A 24571-nucleotide genomic window follows, 5' to 3' on the forward strand; every position below is an offset into this window, starting at 1 on the left:
ATGTACCTTTAAGGCATCATTACAAGTCAAGATGCATCCCAACACTCAGTTTTTGGGTGCTCTTTCATTCTTTCCACGATGGAAATATGGAGAGTCTGGGAGAAGCCCTGCAGAGATTATTCCTGTTAAGGTAAAAGGCAAGAGCTCTTCTTACATCAAGTGTGTGGAAACTGGCCTCCTCTGAGAAGCAAGGCTTGGAGCAAGACAAGTAAATGAACATCCTGCTTAATGTGAAATGGATGCAACTTTAGGTAGAAAGCAAGGATGGGGACGTAATGTCACCTTATCAAACAGAATACTGTATACGGTGGAGCAGACATAGGAGCTTCTAGCTTACCTATCCTTCTGACCAAGATGATGGTTATGAGGAATGATGTCTTAAGGTCCCATGGTGGATTTGGTTCTTGGCCGAAAGGTTAAACAGATCCTTAATCCGTGCAGTAGTCGGGTGAGTAAAGACTGAAAATCCCTTAATTGGGGGCGCCGGGGGGAGGAATGGACAATTGAAAGGGTGTAATGGCAGCCAGGTGGACCGTAATTTAGCTCAGTAATAAACCAATAGTTTAGCAGGTAATCAAGAACGTGCATGAGGAGAGACTCAAGAGACAGACTGTTCCACACACTAGGCTTGAAAACATCTTCACTTCTGTAGGTAAGTTTTCCTTGTGATGGGTTTTCTACTATTCAGCATGTACTGTGTAGACCTCTGGAGAGCAATCTAGGAGCAAGGCCCTGACATAGGGCAACGAGAGGTTGGGATGGGTGATAGTGCCTGATTCTTGAGTGAGGAGGTCAGCTGAAGGGCACAAAGGCAACCGCAAGAACAAACCAGATCTGGGAACGATGCGTGTTGTGGCCATGATGTTGCTAGCAGGATGGCTACAGATCTCTCTTTTAAACTTCAAGACATTGAACAACAATGGTTTTGGAGGTGAGCAGACAGCATTTTCCAACAAATTACAGCCCCTCAAACAGAAGTGTTGGCTCTTTGCATTGGACACAGATGCAAATAAAGTTCTCTAGGGAGACCTGGCTGAGACCTTCTGAAATACAATCATAAGTGGGAGCTGAACTACATGGTGACAGAAATACCTGCTTAGGGAGTCCGCTATGATGTTCTGTAGCCTTGGTATATAAACTACTATGTGGTGGAATATGCACCAATTCCATAGTTTTATGACACCTGTGCCTAAGTATTGGGATCTTGCTCCTCCTTGGTGATTTTTATGATAGATAGATTAGATAGATATAGAGAGCAGCCAGTTGTCTAGCATTACTCTGAGTGGCCCCGATGTTGAATAAGAAGTGATGGTAGTGTATCAAACTGTTCTGAGTTTAAAAAAAAGTGTTGATATGGAGAGATGTTCTCAGGGACAGCGGGGAGTGAGGCATTTGCCCTGGGCTGTGAAGTCCGGAAAATGGGCACCCCAGACTCAGAGGGAGGCACCTGTGGTGATTATCTTTGTGCGGGAAGGACATGAAAGTAGAATTCCCACACAGCTTTTGGGTATCCCTTCCACCACTTGAGGAAGTGAAGAACTGTCTGAGATAACACCTACTTGGATAGTTAGAGTGCTTGTTGGGGACGTAGACAGACCTGAGCCAGGCTTGAAGACATCACAAGTGTAGTTTTGACAGGAATATTACAAATATACAGGCTGCCATGCTGGCCAGAAATTAAAGGCAAGCCCTTGCTGTGGTTTGTGGGCTGTAGTAGCCTGGCAATGAGACTGGACAATGTAGCAAAACTTGTCCATGGGTGGGCAGGCATGCTTTGCCAGTACTGGAGTCTAAAGTGGCTCTGATTAAGTCTATTCACTGGGTATGACTCTAGATTTTTCCATGTTGAGATGGAGTCCCAAGAAGTGGGATACGGGCCTTGTTGACTGCTCCTTGAGGAAAAAAAGACAGTGACCCTTGATGAGCCAGTTGTCCAGGAAGGGAAAATATGACTATTCCCATCTGATGAAGATGGGCTGCAACATCTGAGAAGAGCTTTTTAAAGACCATTGGGGCAGTTGAAAGGCTGAAGGGTGGGGCCTGGAACTGGTAGTGGTTCTTGCCAACAATGAATCATAGGCAGCATCTGTGGGAAGGGAATATAGAATATGTAAGCATGAATCCTGGAAGTCAAGGGAGATGAACTAGTATCCAGGATTTAAAGAGGGAATTACTGCTGCCAATGTTACCATTCTTAACTGTTGGAAGAGGAAAAAGGCATTCCTGAGGTCCACAATCTGGGAAGTATCTTGAGGGGAAGTCTTTTCCTACAAAATTTACTGGAACAGGTTTAATCAAGCCATGAGTAGGAGGGATTGTGCCTCCTGTCTTAAAAGGCTTTTATGAGAAGGGTCCCTGAAAAAAAGGGATAAGGAGAGGGGTGGAAGGGAGGGATGGAGCTGAACTGAAAGGAATAGCCTAGTGAAGCCACCTCTATGATCCATCTGTCAGAAGTGATGAACTCTTGAAAGGTAGGAAAGGGGAAAGACTGTCCCCATAGGAGCGGGGGACAGGTTGATGCAGCATATGATCCAGAAAGGGCAGCAATTCATGACTCTTGACCAGTCGATCAAAACAGATACTTGGAAGAAGTTACCCACAGCAATGTCACTGTGGAAGACAGACCCTTTTTACAAAATCTGGGCCTCCTGGAAGGTTTAGTTGGTCTCATGGAGATCTGATAGCGAACGGAGAGACCACGGAGCTGTTTGCGACTTGCTGTATTTTCTACTCCTGGGGGAATTCTGGTCAAAAAATTAAAATTCTACAAGATGCTGAATATTTTATTTGTCAAAATAATGCAATATAATCACACCAGTTTCAATTATTTTGGTAATGTATTTAAACTACAATGGTTGGAGAATGGGATTGGGAAGAACTGGAGGAAATCCCCTTTGTCCAGTGGTAATGTAACTAGGTTTGATCCTTTATTTCTAGTTAGTCAATAAATGTATGCAACCATATGGTGAGTATTACATCATAGGCAACTGAAGAGCAAGTGAGGGCTGGGGTATCAAACTCAATTTATATTGGCCACTGACTATCTCCAGGAAGGTCAGTAGTAAACGGTTCGTGGAGCACATTTTGATAGGAAAATCTCAAGTCAAAAATTTAGACCAGTTCTAATCACGAAAGGAGCACAAGCTTTTATAAGGCTCCTTTACAACACACTGTCAGTGTAAACTTTTACACCCGTTTTATGCTCTTGGGGGAATTCACTAACAAGAATGGGAACAACTAAGCAGGCAGGCTGCTACGTTCTGCTCTGCCTTAGGGGACAGAGCCTGGCTCACGCCTACCTCCTAACACCCCAAAGCCCTGCCCCTCTACACTGGGCATGCCACAACAACGAGCCAGAGAGACAGTCTCTCTCGTTCGCTCAGTCCCGTCCCCCCCACAGCGGTGATTGAGGTCTCCCCACCCATGCATGCCCAGTCCCCATCCCCCCGGTGCTGATTTACATCTCCGCCCGCTGCAGCTTCCCTTTGCTTCACCTCATTGCCCTTGCATTATTTTAACAAATAAAATATTCAGAATCTTGTAGAATTTTAATTTTTGACCAGAATTCCCCCAGGAGTAGAAAATACAGCAAGTCGCAAACAGCTCAATGGTGTCTCAGTTCGCTACCAGACCTCCATGAGAAGTTGTTTGTCTGCAGAAGACATGAATTCTGTGCAGTGGTGCAGAATTCCCCCAGGAGTAATTTTCTTTTTTGTCACGAGGTTGCCCTGGAGTCTGAGTGGAGAGAGCCATCCATTGCATCACTAAAAAGCTTAGGCCCTTCAAAAGGAAGGTCCTCCACAGTGTTTTATACTTCCCAGGGAAGGCTGGAGGATTGTCGTCATGATGCTCGATACATTTTCGATACTCAATTCCCATAGAGAGCATTGAGTGAGGACAGAAGGGAAGCCTTAGCAATTGTCTGGCCTTCTGTGATTAGAACCATAAACATCTCCATCTGGTCTAGATTCAGATCTTCAATAAAATGAGCAATTTGGAAGAAGTTATATTTTGCCATCAAGGCCTGCTAGTTGGCAACTTGGAATTGTAGAGCAACAAAAGGAACAGCTTTTTCAGCTAAGACGGTCCAGGTATGTAAGCTCCTTGTCAGAAGAGAAGATCTAGATTGGTACCATCTGTTTCCTTTGATGACAGCACTGATGACGAGAGAGTTAAGGGTGGGATGACAAAAGATACTGGCAGGAATACAGTACTTTTTAAATCAGCCCACAAAAAAAAAAAAGGGAGGTATGGTGACTAGTGTTTGCCATATGTTAATGGGTTGGTGACAAAGCATCACTGATGGGAAAGGCAACCTTTTTTGGGGAGAAGCATGTAAGATGTCCAACAAGGAATGCTGAAGTTTTTGTATTTTCTCCAACAGTATCTGTAAGACCACCGCAATTCCTTTCATGAGGCCCTGAAGTCATCTGTGTAGGACGTCAGGGCTGGCATAACACCCTCATCTGGTGAGGAACAGGGTTTGTGAAAAGCTGGTGTCTCCTCAATATCTAGTGTGGAGTGATCTCTTGCACAAGGGCACCCTGTAGAACTGTTTGCCATATGGAGTCCAAAGATTCCAAAGAGCCCACTGTGCTGGGCCATAAGGGAAGGGAGCAGGACCCAAGAGTATCCTTGCCAGAGCTGGCAAGTCAGTAATGTGCTAGGACTCTCCTACTCAGGATGCACTTCAATGGAGGGAGAAGGTTGGAAGGGGAAGGTGGTGTAATTGTGGACAGACACTGAGTCAATGAAAGCCTCCTCATCCAAGTCCAGTGGATGAAACAAACACACAGTGTCGGTACTGAGGATCACATAGGCCAAAGAGGGACTGGCAACTACATCAGTACCAGCAGCTGAATCTTTGTGGAAGGATGTGGCAGTACCAGAGGATACGTCAGTACTGGCAGGAAAGTCCTCTATATTCCTCAGCAGGGGAGCTTCTGGATCTTCCAATATTTGGAGGTCCTCATGAGCAAGGAACCTGAGTACTGCTCCTTGGGACTCATCATATCAAGAGGTACTGAGGACGGTAACAAGGGGCAATCATACACTCTTTACAGAGGCCAGAGGAGGACTGTACCAAGGACAATGACTGAATCCTTGGGCTTCAAAAAAAATCCTTCTGTTGAAGAGGCTCCAATTTCAACATCAATGCCAGCTCTGCACAGGGCTGCTTGCCAGTGGTACTGGAATCTCCGTATCTAAGAAAGTAGAAGCCTGAGCGGTGAGCTTACCAGGAGGTAAAAAGTCTCCTCATTCTCTGCTCAAGAGGGTGACCTTCCCTTTCTCTTGGTCTCCCTCCAAGGATTTTATTCTTCTGCCTGGAGACTGTCTGTTAAGAGACTGCTTGACCCTTCATTCAGTCTGCACATGAAACAGATGAGGTGAACAAAGATTTAGTTCTATTCAGATAAAAAGCTAGACAATCACATGACATCGAGTGTTTGATGACACTGCTCCTCTGGGGTTCAATGAGTAAAACTGGGAAACTACTTCTGATTTAAAAAAAAAAAAAAAAATCCAACAAAACAAAAAAAAATAGGGTATGGCTGAAGGGTTACATGCAATTTTCCAAAGACTAAGTAAGGAGGCTCTGCCTCTAAGCCCACAACTCAAACGCTCTCCTCACACATCTTAAACACCACAAGGAAGGCAGTTTTCTGACACAGAAGGCAGAAAAGCTGCCAGAGGTTCAAAATGAACATTCCAGAAAGGAACAGGCTCTTTAACTGGTGGGTGGAGACAAATGATTCCTTTTAAGAACAGCACTGCCATGGAGTCTGAAAACACTGACTTCCCATGGACAGATGGATGAAGTGCCAAAATCACCACTAAGTGGACTCTCAATGACAGTGCAAAGCCAGACGACTGAATGGGTAACAAGTACTCCAAGATGTCCTGAATATAAGCCAGTGTCAGTTGAACTTCCTGGGCTAGTGACCATACCAAGAACCATTTCCCCTTGGCCTAATAGGCTGCCCCAGAGAAGCACTTCCTACTGTTAAGCAGACTGCCTTTGAACATCATTCCTCCTCCTCAGGTTGATACATAGAAAAGCTTCTCGGTCTGACCACAAACCTTGAACTTTCAGCAACTCCAGATCCACTCCCCAACCTATTAAGGAGGCATTGATGACTATAGTCCTGGTCTGTGGAAGCTGAGCAAAAGGAACACCCTGACATACATTGTCCAGAATTATCCACCACTATAAGGATGGGTGGGGGAGTCAGACCAGCGTGTCCAAGGGATAGCTATTTGGATGATATGCAAACTTCAGCCACATCTGAAGAGCATGCAGGAGTTAGCCTGTGTGCATATGGACATATGGCCTAGCAACCTGAGGCACACTTGGGCTGTGGTTGTGCCTGCAGTTCCAGACAAAGATGGAAGATTGCGTGGAATCACTCGGTCGGTAGAAATGCTGTTGAACTCAGTCTATCGTGGCTCTAATGAACTTGATTCTTTCAGTTGGAACCAATGCTGGCTTCCCACTGTTTAGGATGAGGCCTAGACAATCATGTAGGCATAATGTGAAGTGGACATGAGAGAGCACTTCATCTCTGAACTTGCTCCTCAGTAACTAGTTGTCCAGACATGGGAAGATATTAATTCCCTTCTTCCTGAGAGATGCTGCTACCACAACCATATACTATAAAAACCCAGGGAACAGAAGACAGGCTGAAAGGCAGCAAGATGTAGATAAGAACAGCCATACTGGGTCAGACCAATGGTTCATCTAGCCCAGTATCCTGTCTTCCGACAGAGGCCGATACCAGGTGGTTCAGAGGGAATGAACAGAACAGGTAATCATCAAGTGATCTATCCCACCACCCATTCCCAGCTTCCGGCACATAGAGGCTAGGGACACTCAGAGCATGGTGTTGCATCCCTGACCATCCTGGCTAATAGTCATTGAGGGACCTATCCTCCATGAATTTATCTAGTTTTTTTTTTTTTTTTAAACCCTGTTAAACCTTGGCCTTCACAACATCCTCTGGCAAAGAGCTCCATGGGTTGACTGTGCGTTGTGTGAAGAAATGCTGCCTTTTGTTTTAAAGCTGCTGCCTATTAATTTAATTGGGTGACCCCTAGTTCTTGTGTTATGAGGAGTAAACAATGTTTCCCTTATTCACTTTCTCCACACCAGTCATGATTTTATAGACCTCGATTATATTCCCCCCTTGGTCATCTCTTTTATAAATTGACCAGTCCCAATGTTTTTAATCTCTCTTCATATGGAAGCTGTTCCATACCCCTTAATCATTTTTGTTGCCCATCTCTGTACTTTTTCCAATTCCAATAAATCTGAGATGGAGCAACCAGATCCGCACGCAGTATTCAAGATGTGGGCGTACCATGGATTTATATAGAAGCAAAATGATGATATTTTCTGTCTTATTATCTATCCCTGTCCTAATGATTCTTAACACTTGTCTTTGACTGCTAAGATGAGTGTGCCAAAAGATACACAAGTGTCTAGGGGGCCTTCAGTGCCAAGCCTGGCCTCAGCTCCATAGTTTGTGGCCCAAGTGGTGTGGGATGTGGTGCCAATGGACCTAGTGGCTCTGCCACACGGCCAGAAGGCACCAAGGGCACAATGGAGAATGAACTGGCAGAAGCCATAGCACCAGAGAACTTCTGAGCCAGTGGAGAGTCTGGACTGAGAAGCAAAGTAGGTTTGATGCTGCCTTGTATGCAGTTGGCATGGAGACTGTCGGTGCTGGTACTGACATCTTTGGTACTGGAATCAGACACCCATGGGCTAGGACCAGAGTTGACACTACAGGCCCCTGCTGCTCTTGATGTGGTATCTAGGAGCGGCTAGACCGACATGCTCCATCATTTATGCCGGAGGGAGTATAGTGCCGGTTAGCACGCCTCCTGGTAAAGGAGGAGTTTCCACAAGTCCTAGAATTGTCCCAACTTATTTTTTGGGTCCCCTTCCTTGCCACACCAGAGGAGGGCAAAAGACCACATTTCCTCTTGGGGGAAAACGCTAGAACCAGAGTGCGGGATGGCATCACTTGCCAGATCTGAAAGCTACCGCTGGTCAGATGAGGTCCTTGGTGCTGAAGTGGGCCTGCTCCACAAGGTGCTGCTTTAACTGCAAGTCTCTCACCACCTGAGTCCTCTTTGTGAACAACTTGCAGATGGAGCACCTCACCAATGTGGCCCTCGCCAAGACACAAGCAGCATCTCCTGTGGGGGTTGCTGTTCTGGATGGCCCCTATGCAGGATGGACAATGCTTGAACCTAGCAAGGGTATCACACAGGCAGCCAGCTACTCTACTAACACTAAACTAACACTTAACTAAACCTAAGGTACTACTACTACTATATACACAAGAAAAGTTCCCAGGAAAAAAAAAAAAAAAAAAAAAGAGGGGAAGTGTGAGGTGAAGACACCACAGAGACCTTCAACTCTAGCCATAGGTGGTGAGAAGGGACTGAGTGGGTTGGGGCAGCACCACCCTTATACAGCCACAGGAGGGGCTATGGCTCCAGGCATCGCCTCTATGGATACTGCTAGGCAAAGTTTTCTGACTCCAGTGCACATGGCGTGCACACCCACATGAAATATATGGCTGCATCTCTTTTTTTTTTTTTTTTTTTTTAATTAAAGTAGAGAAGCTATTACAAGCAAATGCTTGCTGGGAGAGGAGGGTGATTGGGTGGAAGAGTAGGTGCTAATAGGGGGAGAAGAGTTGGTGTGGATCAGTTGATGGGGAAGGGAGACATGGAGAGAGAAGAGGGACACAGGGATGACAGGGGCACCTGCCAGCCTTACATTCCCCTCCCATGCCTGCAACACAATCTAAAGAGGTTCATAGATTCTAAGATCAGAAGGGATCATTTAGCACGGTGGTCACCAACTGGTTGATTGCGATTGACTGGTTGATCCCAGAGGATTTCTGGCTGTGCAGCGGGACTGCTGCTAAGACAGACTCCCTGCCTGCCCCGACCCCACACCACTCCTGGAAGTAGCCAGTGGTGGGAGGGACCAGGGTCTCCCTCCACACACTGCTCCTGCTGCTAACCACCGCCCCAGCAGCTCCCATTGGCCAGGAATGGGGAACTGTGGCCAATGGAAGCTGTGAGGCCAGTGCTTGCAGAGAAGGGCAGCGTTTGGAGCCATGAGCCGTCCTTCCCCCCACCAGGCACATTGGCCCTTTCCAGGAGTGGTGTGGGGTTGAGGTAGGCAGGGAGCCTGCCTTAGTGACAGTCACGTTGTGCTGCCGACTGGGAGCTGCTGGAGGTAAATGCTGCCTGGCGGGAAGCTGCACCCCAACCCCCAGCCCCCGTCCTGGAGCCAGCACCCCATACCCTCTCCTGCAGCCCAAGCCCCAGCCCTGACCCCCCCCTTCCTCACTCCTTCCTGCACCTCAACCCCCTGCACCAGGATCAGCCCAGAACCTCCTCCCACACTGTGAACCTCTTGGCCCCTGCCCAGAGCCCGCACCCCCTCCCGAACCTCAACCTCCCACCCCAGCTCGGTGAAAGTGAGTGAGTGTGAGGGAGAGTAGTGGGGATGGAGTGACTGGGGCGGGACAGATCCTGGGTTACCCTTACATTCAAAAAGTGATCTTGGGCATAAAAAGGTTGGAGACCACTGATCTAGCATGATCTTCTGCATAACACTAAGACATTTTCTAATCCTTTAATCATTCACATGGCTCTTCTCTGAACCCTTTCTAATTCATCGTCTTTCTTGACCTTCCTCTACACTTTCCCTGCCTCCTTTAGATAAGCCAAGCTCTAAGCCTCCTTCCCTACTACCTCCAAATCTGAGCTGGGATCTGGGGGTCCAAGTGCTACTTCCTGCCCTTGTGTGTGCACCAAGCTCTGGGGGGCCCTGCACTGCAGAGTGAGAGAGTTCCAGAGCCCCCCTCCTGCCAGAATCTGGACGTCTACATTGCAATGAAACAGAACCACAGCTTTCTGGCACAGCCAGCCAATAGTTTCTGTTTGCTGTGTAAACCTACCCGCAGAGCTATTATTTCAGGCTACAGTCATCTCCACTGGACATTCTTTCATCTGACAAATCTCTCACTGAGATGAATAGGTCACTTCACACCTCTATGAGTTTGCTATGCTGCTGCTGATAGAGGTGTAGAGCCCTCCCATAATTAAGGTTAAAACCAGCCTTCTGTTTAAAGGAGGACTCTAAGTGCTACACAAATTGTCTTGAACAGTTTCTAGTATTTTCATAAATTGTAAGTACTAAGATGACAACTGCAGCCATCCCTTAATTATCCTCACTTATCCCTGTTGGCTCTATTTATCTCCCCCCCCAAGTAGGTTGGTATTGGGCTTTTTCAGATGATTGCTCCCCTTTTGCAAGTGAGATGCAGACTGCGTCTGACTGAATAGGTCCCTTCAATGCATTCAAGACGGTCAAGATTTTTCACACTATTGCTAACAAAAACTCAGTTGCACCAATATTAATTCTGGGAGCCCTAGTGAATCTGAGCTGAGCTATATAACATGATGCTTAACAAGCCAGCAACCAATCTATATTACATTGTTTCCACTAGTCGAGCTGAACTGCTATTAGTAACTGGGAAAGTTTCCCTAGCATAGACAACATACAAAAAGTTATCAAAAGCGCCTTAGGTGTCCCACTGAAATACATGCTCCCAAAAACATCCTGCAGTTTAACAAATCAAGTATTAGCTTATATTTGGGCTCTAGGGTGGCTTCAAAGTCCCAGATCTTTTGGATACAAGGAAGGTGACAGGAAAGACACAAAAATCCATAGTAAAGCCACATTCTTCTGGTGAAGGTTTTCGTTAAAATAAATAAAAGAACTCGTTAAATTACCGACTGAAGTCTTGATGGGAAGTTTAGGGCAAATACTAAACCTTTATCACTTATCAAAATACAGTGCACCAAAACTCAGATGATCAGAACAAATACTAAAGGGAACACTGAAAGACACTTCATGGCATTAAAGTTAGAACCGAGGCAAGTCTTCAACTTCAGACGTAGACAAGACCAACCTATGCTTGGCTCTTTTGCCAAATATTTCCCACAAATACTTCACTAGCTCAGTTCCAGTGGAGTGCTAGCATAGGCATTTTTAACTAATGCCAGGTCTATACTACCATTTACTTAGGTATAACTTCCGTTACTCAGGGGTGAGAATAAGCTATCCCAACAAGCACTGTAAATTACACCCACCTAAGTGCCAGTGTGGACAGTGCTATGTCAGTGGGAGAGCTTCTCCCCCCGACACAGCTATTGCCTCTTACAGAGGCGGATTTATTGTGCCAATAGGAGCTGTCAGCTGCAGCTGCGCCAATATAGTGCTTCTAGTGTAGATTAGCCCTACGTCGTCTAAACCTCAGCTGAGCAGAACTGGTAAAGTTGTCAAAATTTTGAAAAACAGCCTGGCTAACTCGGTGTATGCTATCTTTTAGGAACTGAAGTGAGGTATCAAAGCTCTTCTTGAGTACAAGTAGCTTCTTACACTTTGCTTCAAGAAAATTGTCCACGTCTAATTTTTTGATCAGAGTGAAGAAATTTTCATCATGTTATGCCTCAAATATCAAGGCTGCTTTAAAACTAAGGAATTCAATACAGTCCTGACTTTTTGATCTTGTATTGGACAGGTATTTTAATTTGTGCATGTATCTGACTCTGCTAAATCAGAAAACTCAGTTTAACTTCAAAATACATGATGTGACATTTGTTTCAATTGATTAATTTTTCTCCAACATGTGTGAGAAGTCTTTATTGTATTGGGGGAGAGTTACTCTTCCTGATGTGTCTATAGAGCTGCTGAGCAGTGCCCAAATAAACTCTTCTCTAGAATACCAGATTTGTTACCAGTGTTAAAAAACCAGAAGTGTGATGCAGTGTTAATAATTGTGCTTATATGCAATTGAGTGAAAAAACTCTGCTAATAAATGACTAGGAATTCAGACTGTATGCTACATCATCCAATGTACATTTGTCGGTACCTTTACAAAAAGGTAACCAGGTTGTCCATTGCTAGCAAATTACTTACAATTTTGATTTCAAATTGATACAAGAGGAATACTACTACTGAGAAAAGTAGTAATTTTTATTAGCATATTAAGAATATATCAATTAAGTATTTATAAGAAGATACTTATGTTCACTCTATTTCAACTATGGCTTGCAAAAATCCAGAAATATGTAAAAATCAAGGTTGGCCTTTCCCCTTCATATAAATTACCCTCCCTTCCTACCTGTGATTTGTCCTGTTCAAGTCTTTTCTTCTGTCTCACTATATCTTCAAGATGATATACTGATCTAGCTACTACTGGATCGATATTAAACAAGTCATGTGAAGTGAGGGAAGTTTCCTGTCGTAACATCCATTTGTAAAAAGGAAGGCCAAGGGGAAGGTCCACCTGGAAGCCAAAAGTAGCATTGTTTTAAAATTTATAGTTAATGCAAAAAAATTCAGGTTTCAATTGCTTTAAGTTTTGATGTTTCATTCCCTGAGCAGTGCCTTTTCCAAAACGCTTTTTGGGCTAGTAGAGAGTGGTTTGTCATGCAATATATATAGTACTTTGGGAGAAATGTATAGTGGAGATTTTAATATAAAGGACAGAGTTACATTGAAAGACCTAGGTATGGTAGTGATAAGCAAGTAGGAATTTTCAGCATTTGCGACTATATCACAAGCCCCATATAATTTTGGGCTACATACACAAAGGGATAAAATCACAATGTAGACAGAAATTAGGTGCTCTCTCCCCAGAGAAAGATGAGCTATAGTCACTCAGGAGATCCCCTAACAAGATTACAACCCATCTTCATTTTAAAATACTGACTGGCATTGAAAGTGCTGAAATTTAGGTTCTTTCAATATTAAGCCATAATCAGACTTGTAGCATTACCAACTTTGTCTTCCTAAATCTAGTCTAGCGGTAAGTGTTCAACATTGGAACCTCCATAAAATAGAGTTATATATTACTTCAGATAAAAAAAAAAATCAAATTTCATTCTTACCAATCTGAAATCCATGATAGCCTTAGCCATTAGTTTTCCCAGAAAACGGAACTTCATTTTAACCTTTGCAATGTGAGCTGGTTTGGCTGTTCTACCAAAAGGAAGCGCAAATAGGCCTTGGAGATTATGAATATACTTTGTGCCTTCTTGGCTTCCTGTTGGGGGGGGGAGGGGAGAAAAGAAGGAGGGGAGCGAGTTCAGTACTTACATAATGCTGTTTCATTTAAAAAATGAGTTAAAGGCAGAGTCCAGTCATTCTGGCCTAAAATTTAGGTTGTTAAAAATGTCAGTTTTAAAAAATTTAAGTCACGATATTTCTATTTCACCCCATGAGTTACAAATTTAACCATTCTTTGCAGCATTAGCAAAGCAATCAAACAATCTTGTAATACTGCAGAAAAATACTGTAATACTGAAATAGAAATTGACTTGTTTTTATTTGCCAAAGCTGAAGTTTAGAATTAATATTTTCACTGTTCATAGTCATAACAAGGATATTTTAATAATGATTACCCTGACAGCGTCCCTTTAAGATTATTTTTATTTCTTCATTTTCTCAAAGTTTAAACACTCCATCCAGATTTCTAAACACATGAATGTACTTACATTATCTTAAAAGGCTTAAGATAATGACCGCTCTTGAGTATGAAGGTCCTGAGACAAACTGGGAAAATGTCTATTATTTCTTATGAATATTATGTGTGACTGTTTCCCTGTTCAAGTGTGTATTGCTGCCTGCCTGAATGCATGGACTTTACCAAACGAGGCTGTAAAAGGGCTGAGTTGCCAAGTAGGAAAGTTGACACAAAACAGCCTTAGGTACCCAGATTCAAGGGAGTTAAGATAACAATGGCTGGGCCACCAATGGGGAGAAGAAGTTACACAGCTGGCTCCATCCAGGATAGGACATTTTACTCTTCCCAAGGCTAGGGAAGGAGACCCTAAAAGATCAAAAGACCTTAGCAATTAAAAAGCTGCCCAAGGCAAAAGGAGTGGGGGGAGGAGAAGAGGGTAGAGAGGCCTCAGTATGGGTCAGTTAAAAAGGCTGGCAGTCTGATTCAAACACACAGAAAAGAAAGCTAGAAGGAGTGTAGGCTGGTTCTCTCAATTCAGATGGGGAAGAAGCCAGACCCACTTGAGCTCTGGATAGAGAGATTAATCTTAGGTAACAAAATGTATGTTCAGGTCTCTTATTTTAAATCCACTTCTAAGTGCTGTGTACTGTTATGTAAAGCCTCCGCTCAAATGCAACTGTAAGATCTGTAATTTGTATCATTAAGTTCTGCAACCTTTTTTGCAGATTTTATAACTTCAGTTATTGGTAGCATAGCCTTTTAAGTTTTGTAACCTTTGCAAGCTCTGTAACCTTTTAAAGTTACTTGTATGAACTTCCAAGCTTGTAATATCCCATCCCTCAGAGAGTGTGTGAACAAGGGACTGTATGTGGGACTGGGCGGAGAGGAGCTGCAAGGAGTCCAGAGACAGGTGTGTCTGATATAATCTGCCCTGAGAAGGCAATCACGAAGTGCTGTAAAGAGAAGAAGAACCTGGTATGCATGAAAGGAACTGGTCCGGGAATGCTTCTCGGTGATGGACACAGAAGGAAAACTCAATGTACGTGACAGGAGCTGCCCAGTTCCAGAAAAAGGAAGCAGCCATGCACACAAGCAGCTGCTGCTCCTTGACCTGCTCAGCAGCCTGGATTCGTGACCGCGGGCGGACACACCAGATCTCCCACGCTTCGGCTTCTCCGTCCCCATGCTGTCTCCGGTACCTCTCCGCCTGGGTAAGTGTGTGGGTGCATGAGGGTATGAATGCAGTGAATGTGTGCGTGTATGAATAAGCTCCATCTCTTTTCTATCTGACCCAACAGCGGCATCGTAATAAAACGAATACAAGTGTGACCCTGGGTTGGTTTTTAGGGAAACGGAGGTAACATGTACCTTTTGGGCAAAACAAATCATGCTTTGTTTAGAAGTTGTTTCTTTCTCACTTCAAATACATGTGATCACAGGCTTCTGGAGAAAATCACTTCTTGCAAGTGCCAACTCCAGTTTCTCCTGCTGGATTAGTTACGGTTGATACCAAGGTGGCTGTAACCAAGGTCCTGGTCAGAGTGTGCAAACTGCAGAGTTCCACCTTAGGAGAGGTAAAGGCCTAAGGCCTGATATCAGTAGGGCGGTTCACTCAGAGATCACAGAGAAGGGGCAGCAGTGCAGCTAGCCAAATAACCATGACAAGTGACCTTTGACAACCACTTTTTTGGGTAGAATTACACTTTAAGGCATTAGAACCTGAAAGTCCCAAAGGACCGTTTCTGAAGCAGCTGAAAGTACATTGATAATCAGAAAAACAGTCACCTTTTGGATTGGATAGAGTTACTTCTTCTCCTCTCCAGAGGCCTAAGTCTGCCCTCTGTAGTTCCTGAGATACAAGTGCATAAAACTCCAGTGTAGGTCCTAAACCTGTGCCAACCTTCAGAGAGAAAAGGTAATTTTCCATTTAATATTCAGAACATTTTTAATTTAAAGTGTGAGCTGTGCAATAATATAGAACAGTTATATTCATTACAATTTCTTCTTCCAGAAAAAGGCCTTTCTATAACCAAAAAACTATTAATAAACCTACAGAAATCTAGCAAAAATTCATACACAGAAAAGGGATACTGACCAAACAGAATATTTATTAAGTCACCTAGCAACCAAGCTAGAGACATGCACACGTGTTTGCTAGAGTAAGATTTTTTCTAACTTTAAAGTGAACACATTTCTAACTGCTGACTTTAATGTGCATTTGCAGTTGAAAAGTATGTTTCATCTAGCTATCTGGACAGTCAGAAGCCAGTCATATTTGGAAGAAGTAGATATGCATTAGTGGATGGAATTTTTAGCTGCCAGTAGTAGGATGGAAGACAGCCTTACCAAGTTATTCTAATGCAATTACAGCTTTTGTATGAACATTCATTAAAAAGGGTTAATGCAGTCACATAGCCATTACTTACTTCATTCTCATACTGGATTTCCAACATAGCTCTCGAACTGCCTAGATCTTGCATCACAGATTCTGCCTGTTTCAACAGCTCTTCTCTGTTCACAGTGCGCTACACATTAAAGACATTTAGGCAATTGAATTAATTTTTGCAAATCTCAATTCCTTAGCAAACAAGGGAGTTATAACAAAAAGGAAACAAAATTTTGGAATGAGAAAGTTTGCATAGTATCTTGATTGCAGTAAAGCTTTTGGCACAGTCCCACGTGATCGTTTCATAATGAAACTAGAAAAATATGGTCCAGATTAAATTACGACAAGGCAGGTCTAAAACTGGTGAAAAACACATATTCAAAAAGTAGTTATCAATAGTTTGCTGTCAGACTGAAGACTTATCTAGTGGATTCCCACAGGAGTCTGTCCCAGGTCTGTTACTATTCAATACTTTCATTGATGACTTGCATAATGGAGTAGAGTATGCTTATAAAATCTGAGAATGACACCAAGGTGGGCAGGGTTGCTAAAACTGTGGAGAACACTGACAGAATTCAAAATGGCCTTGACAGATTGAAGAACAAGTCTGGCAGCACTGAAAGATACTACATGTAGGAAGATAAAAAAAAAAAAATCAAACATGCACAAATACAAAAATGGGGCATAACTGGTTATGGAGTAGTACTGCTGAAAAGGATCTGGGGATCACAAATTGAATGAGACAGTCAATGTGATGCAGTTGCAAAAACAAAAAACAAACAAACAAAAAACCCCTAACAATGCTGGGGTGTATTAACAAAATTGTCACGTGAGAGACATGGCCTGTAACAGTCCCACTCTACTTGGCACTGGTGAGACTCCAGCTGGAATCCTGTGTCCAGTTTTGGATGCCACACTTCAAGAAAGATGAACAAAACTAGAGAGGGTCCAGAGAAGAGCAACAAAAATGATGAAAAGTTTAGGAAATGTGACATTGAGGAAAGATTAAAAACTGGCATGTTTAGTCTTGAGAAGAGAAGACCTAATAACAGTCTTCAAATTTGTTCAGGGCTCTTATAAAGAGGACAGTGATCAGTTGTTCTCCACATCTACTAAAGATAGGACAAGTAGTAATGGGCTTAATCTGCAGCCAGGGATATTTAGGTTAGATAGTAGGGGGGGAAAAAAAAAAAAACAAAAAAAAAAAACCAACACCACTTTCCCTACTATAAGGGTAGTTAAGCCCTAGAATAGGAAGGTTCCAAGGGAGGTTGTGGAGTCTGTCATGGGAGGTTTAAAAACAGGTTGGACAAGCACCTGTCAGGGATGATCTAGGTTTACTTGGTCCTGCTTAAGCACAACACGGGGCTGGACTAGATGACCTCTTAGAGTCCCTTTCACCTCTATTTCTATTATTCTAAATAAAATAATTTGATTTTAATTTTATATAAAGCAAGAAGTTGTATTCAGTGGTGAACTATTTATATAAAATTCTTATTAAAAGTTGTTTCATGTCAAATGCAAACTGGTAGTCCTAAAATTGTAGGATTATGTACTAGTAGGGAGCATTCTTGCTCTGGACCAGAAAAACTAAGTCTCAACCCTAGGCTGGGGCATCATAGTAGAAATTATCAGCTGACATGTTGCCCACTCAGCACCCTCTTCACCCTTGAACAAGGAAAGGGTAGTGGGGGTCCCACCAGTGGGCTAGGACTCAGTTAGCAGTTTGAGAGGCTGACAGAAGCCCTCCCCCATGTGGAATGGATTACAAAGGAAGGATGACCTTAATAGGACAAGCTATTGCTGATAGCTCCCAGATATGTTATTTAAGAAGGTATGACCCAGGTAAGCCACATTCCTGATATCTTGTCTCCTTCCTCTGTTGTCCAGGCAATAAGCTACTAGGGTCTGGGGGCTGTTCAGGAGGGAGTTAAATATCCAAGGCTATCAGAACAGGAGTACTTGTGGCACCGTAGAGACTAACGAATTTATCTGAGCATAAGCTTTCGTGGGCTCTAAATTTGTTAGTCTCTACAGTGCCACAAGTACTCCTGTTCTTTTTGCGGATATAGACTAACACGGCTGCTACTCTGAAACAAGGCTATCAGTTTTCTCATCATATGTCAGGGTCATAGTTATACTCTGTACAAGAATGCATTACACTGAATACTGAAGCATATGGATACTTTTCTGGTGTGTACTATTGATATGCCTTTTCCAGAATCAATAGAAAACACTGAATCAGGTGACTATAACAAGGATACGCCTATTAAAGAACCCTTAAGTACTTACACCTATACAAAGCATCTACATGTGTAACAAACATTTTCAACAACAAAGTTTACATTTCACAGGCAGGCAATGTCTCCAATTCTTAAACATCCAAAATGTGTTGTGGAGGAGTTACATAACATGTGCCAGCTATGCCTGCTTCCCAATAGCAGATATTCAGTGGGGATACACTTCATTCTTTTGGGGGTTTGCCACCCCTACAACGGGCCGGTTTCTCAAAAATCCACTTGAGATATGTACTAGTACAACTGAGATTGTGTCATTTTGAGCAAACACTAAAATCTCCCTTCACCGGAAGTTGTGGAAGAATGATCCACATGGCAAACTACAACTCACTCCCTTGTGAAATGGATTTTCGCATAACACTTACTTTTTTCCTGTCCAGTCGCGGTGCCACTCTACTGTCCTGAGAATCCGATTGATTGATTTCTGGATTGGTATCTAGTAATCTCTGCATTGCTCGATCTCGATCAAAAGCAGTTACATAAAATAGCATTTGCCGGGTGTCAAATGGAAAGAAAAATGGGCTGTGAAGAGATGGAATTAGTTAGTTTACACTGGAAATCTGTAGTCTTGAGAATTTAAGTAGACTAAACTGAGGTTTCATAATGCCTGAAACTAGAGAGGCCAGTTGTATTACCCCTTAGAGGACACTTTTCCTAGTGTAAAGGGTACTTCTGAGAACAGAAGAGACTAACCTTGAGATCAGGTATTTAAGATTAAAAACTTTTGCAAAAGTTTTTAAAAAGCAACCATTAGAAATCTAGAAAATTCAGAGTGAAGGTTAAACCCAAATATTTAAGAATACAGAGATATATACTTAATTTACCAATCCCTCTTATTAGTTCCTTAATACCTGTTTTACAAGTAATATTTTCAAGTCAAGGACTTTAAAAGCCCACAGCCCAAGGTTCTGGATGTCTTAATTTGGAAAGTCACTTTATTGGTGCACCAACTATATCATTGTCAACTACTACTTTCTCATTTTTCAGAGGGGTTTTAAGAAATCTGCAGTTTGTGGAAGACATTACAACTCATCTTTCAGAACCTGCAAGGCGAGTAGTATTAAGATGTGTATATTAAATTATTTATAAGAGTAGGCTTAGTCTTCTACTACCTTTCTGATTTACTTTCCATTTTATAATCTAGACCTAGGTTTGTTTTTGTTTACACACACACACACACACACTTATTTCAACAACACTGGTCTACAATTTTTGAGAAGTCATCTGCTTCAGAGATAAAATGTGCTATTTATTATGTATTTTGATGTGCTGAATTCAAATATGACAATTAAAACAACTGATTGGCTACTGTTTAAGATATTTACGTTTTTACATTTTATGTCTATTTATATTGTGTAGATAGTAGAGTTTTAATCATAAATTGTAAACCTAGGTCTTTTCATGTGTTTATGGTTGCTTTACATGATAATATTTCACCTGTCCTGTTTATGTAACACTTTAAAAATCAGCAAAAGGTTTATATAAATAAAATTTATTATGAAACAAAAGGCAAAAACTATTATGTACATAGTTTAGTCCTATTCAGTGTCTACTCGGCGCTTCTTGGCTTGTCTCTTGTATTCATTAAATGGAGCATCTCCTGTCACTGTCCAGCAATAGTCTGCAAGCATTGATGGGCTCCATTTGCCCAGATAGCGTTTCTCCATTGTTGCAATGTCCTGGTGAAATCACTTGCCGTGCTCGTCGCTCACCGCTCTGCGGTTCGGTGGAAAAAAAGTCTAGATGAGAGTGCAAAAGATGTGTCTTTAGTGGCATGTTGCAACCAAGGCTTTTGTATGCCTTGAGGAGGTTTTCCCACCAACAATCTGTAGTTGTCTGCCTTGTTGTTTCCAAGAAAATTTACTGCCACTAACTGGAAGGCTTTCCATGCCATCTTTTCCTTGCCACGCAGTGCATGGTCAAATGCATCATCTCGAGGAAGTTCACGAATCTGAGGACCAACAAAGACACCTTCCTTTATCTTAACTTCATTTAACCTTGGAAATTTTCCATGGAGGTACTTGAAAGCTGCTTGTGTTTGGTCAATGGCCTTGACAAAGTTCTTCATCAGACCCAGCTTGATGTGTAAGGGTGGTAACAAAATCTTCCTTGATTCAACAAGTGGTGGATGCTGAACACTTTTCCTCCCAGGCTCCAATGACGGTCAGAGTGGCCAATCTTTCTTGATGTAGTGGGAATCTCTTGCACGACTATCCCATTCGCAGAGAAAACAGCAGTACTTTGTGTATCCAGTCTGCAGACCAAGCAAGAGAGCAACAACCTTCAAATCGCCACAAAGCTGCCACTGATGTTGGTCACAGTTTATGCACCTCAAAAGTTGTTTCATGTTGTCATAGGTTTCCTTCATATGGACTGCATGACCAACTGGAATTGATGGCAAAACATTGTCATTATGCAGTAAAACAGCTTTAAGACTCGTCTTCGATGAATCAATGAACAGTCTCCACTCATCTGGATCGTGAACCATGTTGAGGGCTGCCATCACCCATCGATGTTGTTGCAGGCTACAAGATCACCTTCCATGAAGAAGAATGGGACAAGATCCTTTTGACGGTCACGGAACATGGAAACCCTAACATCACCTGTCAGGAGATTCCACTGCTGTAGTCTGGAGCCCAACAGCTCTGCCTTACTCTTGGGTAGTTCCAAATCCCTGACAAGGTCATTCAGTTCACCTTGTGTTATGAGGTGTGGTTCAGAGGAGAAGGATGGGAGAAAATGTGGGTCCTGTGACATTGATGGTTCAGGACCAGAAGTTTCATCCTCTTCCTCGCCTGACTCAAGTGAGAATGATTCTGGTGCATCAGGAACTGGCAGTCCTTCTCCGTGGGGTACTGGGCGTATAGCTGATGGAATGTTTGGATAATGCACAGTCCACTTTTTCTTCTTTGACACCCCTTTCCCAACTGGAGGCACCATGCAGAAGTAACAATTGCTGGTATGATCTGTTGGCTCTCTCCAAATCATTGGCACTGCAAAAGGCATAGATTTCCTTTTCCTGTTCAACCACTGGCGAAGATTTGTTGCACAAGTGTTGCAGCATATGTGTGGGGCCCACCTCTTGTCCTGATCTCCAATTTTGCAGCCAAAATAAAGGTGATAGGCTTTCTTAACCATAGTGGTTATACTGCGCTTTTGGGATGCAAAAGTCACTTCACCACAAACATAGCAGAAGTTATCTGCACTGTTCACACAAGTACGAGGCATCTCTGCTCACTTTGGCTAAACAGAAATGCGTCCCTTTGCAAAACCAAACACTGACAAATAAGAGAGCACGACACTGTATGATTTCTAGAGCTGATATAGGGCAATTTGTTCAGCAGAGTGATGTAAGCTTTGTTATGATTGCATCATCCATGACTTCTAGGAATAACATGATGCAATTCATATCATGTGTGACGCAATACCAGCTTCAGATTGCATCATTCATTGTTTTGCCTAAAAAGCAAATACTGTCCAAACCCAGTCATAGATTTATTCATAGATCCAGTCAAAGATGTATTTTAGTCATTTCTGGTTTAAATCGAGATCCCTTCCCTTTATAACTCACTTATCCTCCGCCATTCCCAAGTCAAGGGTCGTATATACTGACCCAATAGCATATCTTGAAAACTAGATCCAATCAACCATTTTAAGCATCATTTTTGTTCTCAGTGACCCAGAATTAGTAAAGTTTGACTACATTTATTTCAGAAGCATTTTGGCTGTAGAGCAGTGGAATTCATGTCTATGGAACATAAGGAATGGGGAAAGATTATTTTGGGTTATGTCAGTCAAATTTCTAAACTACTTTGAGGACAGTGGGGCTTTTTTGTTTTTAAAAGCTAAATAAGACTGTAAGATTCCAGTTTTTGTTGTCACCTGTTATGAACAGAGAAGGTTGCTTCAGTTCCCATTTCTCATGTTATTACAGGGACAGAGTTAAAGGTATTTAGCTAACCATATACTTTCAACTGTTTGGATTTCTTAAACTTAACCCTTGTTCTGAACACGGACTGGTTTTCAAATAGTGGTTTAGATATAGTATTTTCTTTTTACTGTAAAATTACACATTCCCCTATGAACTGCAACTTAATGGATTTTTGTCTAGTTATTTCCTTATCTCAAAATATTTTAAAATCAATTTAGGACATTTGAGTGACATGCGGGGTCTAACTTCCTGGTGCTCCTCTGAGCTTAAAGATACCGTGGAATAAAAGTGAAAATGCCATGAAAATAAAAGTATCTATCCTAATGGTTTGACTAAGCCTAGAGCAGGGAAAGAATACAGGAACATGTCCCAAACAATGCATTAAATATCAAATAGGAGCCAAATATGGGTTATTTTGCCTTACACTTGTCACAGTGCTGAAGCTTTCAAGAACACTAGCCTATGAATAGTAACCTAAAAATTTTCACAGAACTATCACTGACCATTAGAATCAATCCACATTTGCTTAAATACATTAATATGATTTAAGTTACGCAATACTACATGCTTGGAATCAACCATGTATCACCATGTTACCCAAGAAGTCTCCTGTACCTCTATAAATACCATTCCCACTCTTTAGAGATGCACAGCAATGTATGCTGTGCAAGAGGGAATAATTGAGCTGTAAAAGTGCAAAGTGATTTATTAAACCAAAGTCAACCAAAGTGATTTATTAAACCAAAGCCAGCCATTTCATACCATGTTTTTCCAAGCTCTGTCAGCCAAGTTGGTATGTTTCCTGTCATGATTACCAAAGGATCCTGAAGCTGCCTGTTAGCTTTTGCTGTCAATTTACTGTTGATAAATTCCGTGGTTGAAATAATCTCCTTGCAAACTGCATTCTGTGAGATCAAGAGACAGTGTGCTTCTATTTAGAAAAGCATTGGAATTCAGAAGACACCAACTTTTTTTTTTTTTTTTTTTAAAAACACAATTTCTTTTTAATGACTCATTGCTTTTTTGGTGGGGGTGGATGAGAATGCTTTGAGATCTTTTACTGTATCTGTTCTTTCCAAGACTGATCAACCTGAGGTCCAAAGGACCTCCACTGTTCACTCCCTTCATCCCTCTTCAGAAGTATTGCTCTTTTGGTTTGGAGGGAAAAGGAGGCGATTTGAAGACTTTTTAGAAGAGAACACCAAGGAGTTTGACTGGACATCACAAAACCTTCTAGTAGTCAAAAGCCACCACCTTACCAACAGAGGGTAAATTCAGGGGGTGGAGGGCATCACTCTCATGATATTCCATCACTTCATGGATAGAGGGATTATTAGGTATGTTCCCAAACACTGTTTTTGTCTCAGCACCCAGTAATCAGCACTTATCTGATGTATGGATAGCAAGTAAGTGTTCACATTCTATTTAAATTAGAGATGGGCATTAAAAATTTTAGACGTGTTCCTTAAATAAGGAAATAGCAATATATTTAGTTCTATTATCCCACATTTGTAGCTGTATTTTTGTAGTCTTGCAAGAGTTTTTGTACTCCACACCTTACACTAAAATGATTCTCTAACATTCAATACTTTGTTGATTTTTATCTAGTTACAGTAGAGTAATGTTTTTACCAGTTTGAAAAGTTTACTTGTGTATGGTCTCAATACCTTTACCAATGACAGTTCTCTACAGATTTACAGAAAGCCTTCCAAGTGATTAAATGTATTACTCACTTCATACAGGTAATACCAATATCGACTGATAGCATGTAAAACTCTCAAAAGGAGGATAACATCTAATGAGGGGTCTTCAAATGTTATATTTTCAGGTGGTGTAAATACAAGGTAAACTTCTAAAGGATTTGACACTGAAGGGCACACACCATCTAGGGAGAGAAAAAAAACTAGATAATTCCTATTGTTAAACAAATTAGTTGATTAATGAGATACACTTAGATCAGTTTGAACTCTAGCTTCTTGGATATGCACTTTTTTTATCATCAGTTACTCAAAACAAAACTTGACTGAACTAAATTGTAATTCAGGAAAAGAAAAAAAAATATTTTTATTAAAGGTATACAAAAACAGAAAATATTTTTTATTTGTCACAAATCATCCTACATATCCACACGCAACAAGCACTTACCATGCCACAACTCATCATGCTTTTTTGAATTTCTAGGGGAAGTTTTCGTGGGAGCTGTTTGTGCCCTTCCTCTTTTACCACCAACACAGTCCTTATTACCATCTTCATCCTCTCGCACTGGTTTGTACCTAAAAATTGTAAAGCATTTATTAATATGGTTCTGGAATACAACAGACCTGAAAATAAAAACAGTAGATTCACTCAGGTTACCAGAATTTCATTTCAACGGCACAGTTTAAGCGGTAACAAA

The 24571-nt window shown here is 42.1% G+C and overlaps 1 protein-coding gene across 5 annotated transcripts in view; it reads right to left on the reverse strand.

Annotated features, from left to right (window-relative positions):
• Positions 1–24571, reverse strand: part of TRIP12 (thyroid hormone receptor interactor 12) — a 170013-nt gene that overhangs the window by 16367 nt on the left and 129075 nt on the right. For all 5 annotated transcript variants that reach the window (XM_034780786.1, XM_034780789.1, XM_034780788.1 and 2 more), the window contains 8 exons: positions 24322–24449; positions 23910–24061; positions 22939–23081; positions 18611–18767; positions 15989–16087; positions 15348–15462; positions 12988–13142; positions 12219–12383 (listed from right to left, as the gene is read on the reverse strand). In XM_034780786.1, the coding sequence (XP_034636677.1) occupies positions 12219–12383; positions 12988–13142; positions 15348–15462; positions 15989–16087; positions 18611–18767; positions 22939–23081; positions 23910–24061; positions 24322–24449 (1114 nt within the window). The remainder of the gene's footprint in view (positions 1–12218; positions 12384–12987; positions 13143–15347; positions 15463–15988; positions 16088–18610; positions 18768–22938; positions 23082–23909; positions 24062–24321; positions 24450–24571) is intronic.

The sequence above is a fragment of the Trachemys scripta genome, chromosome 9 (assembly GCF_013100865.1).
Source record: "Trachemys scripta elegans isolate TJP31775 chromosome 9, CAS_Tse_1.0, whole genome shotgun sequence".
Classification (NCBI taxonomy): domain Eukaryota; kingdom Metazoa; phylum Chordata; order Testudines; family Emydidae; genus Trachemys; species Trachemys scripta.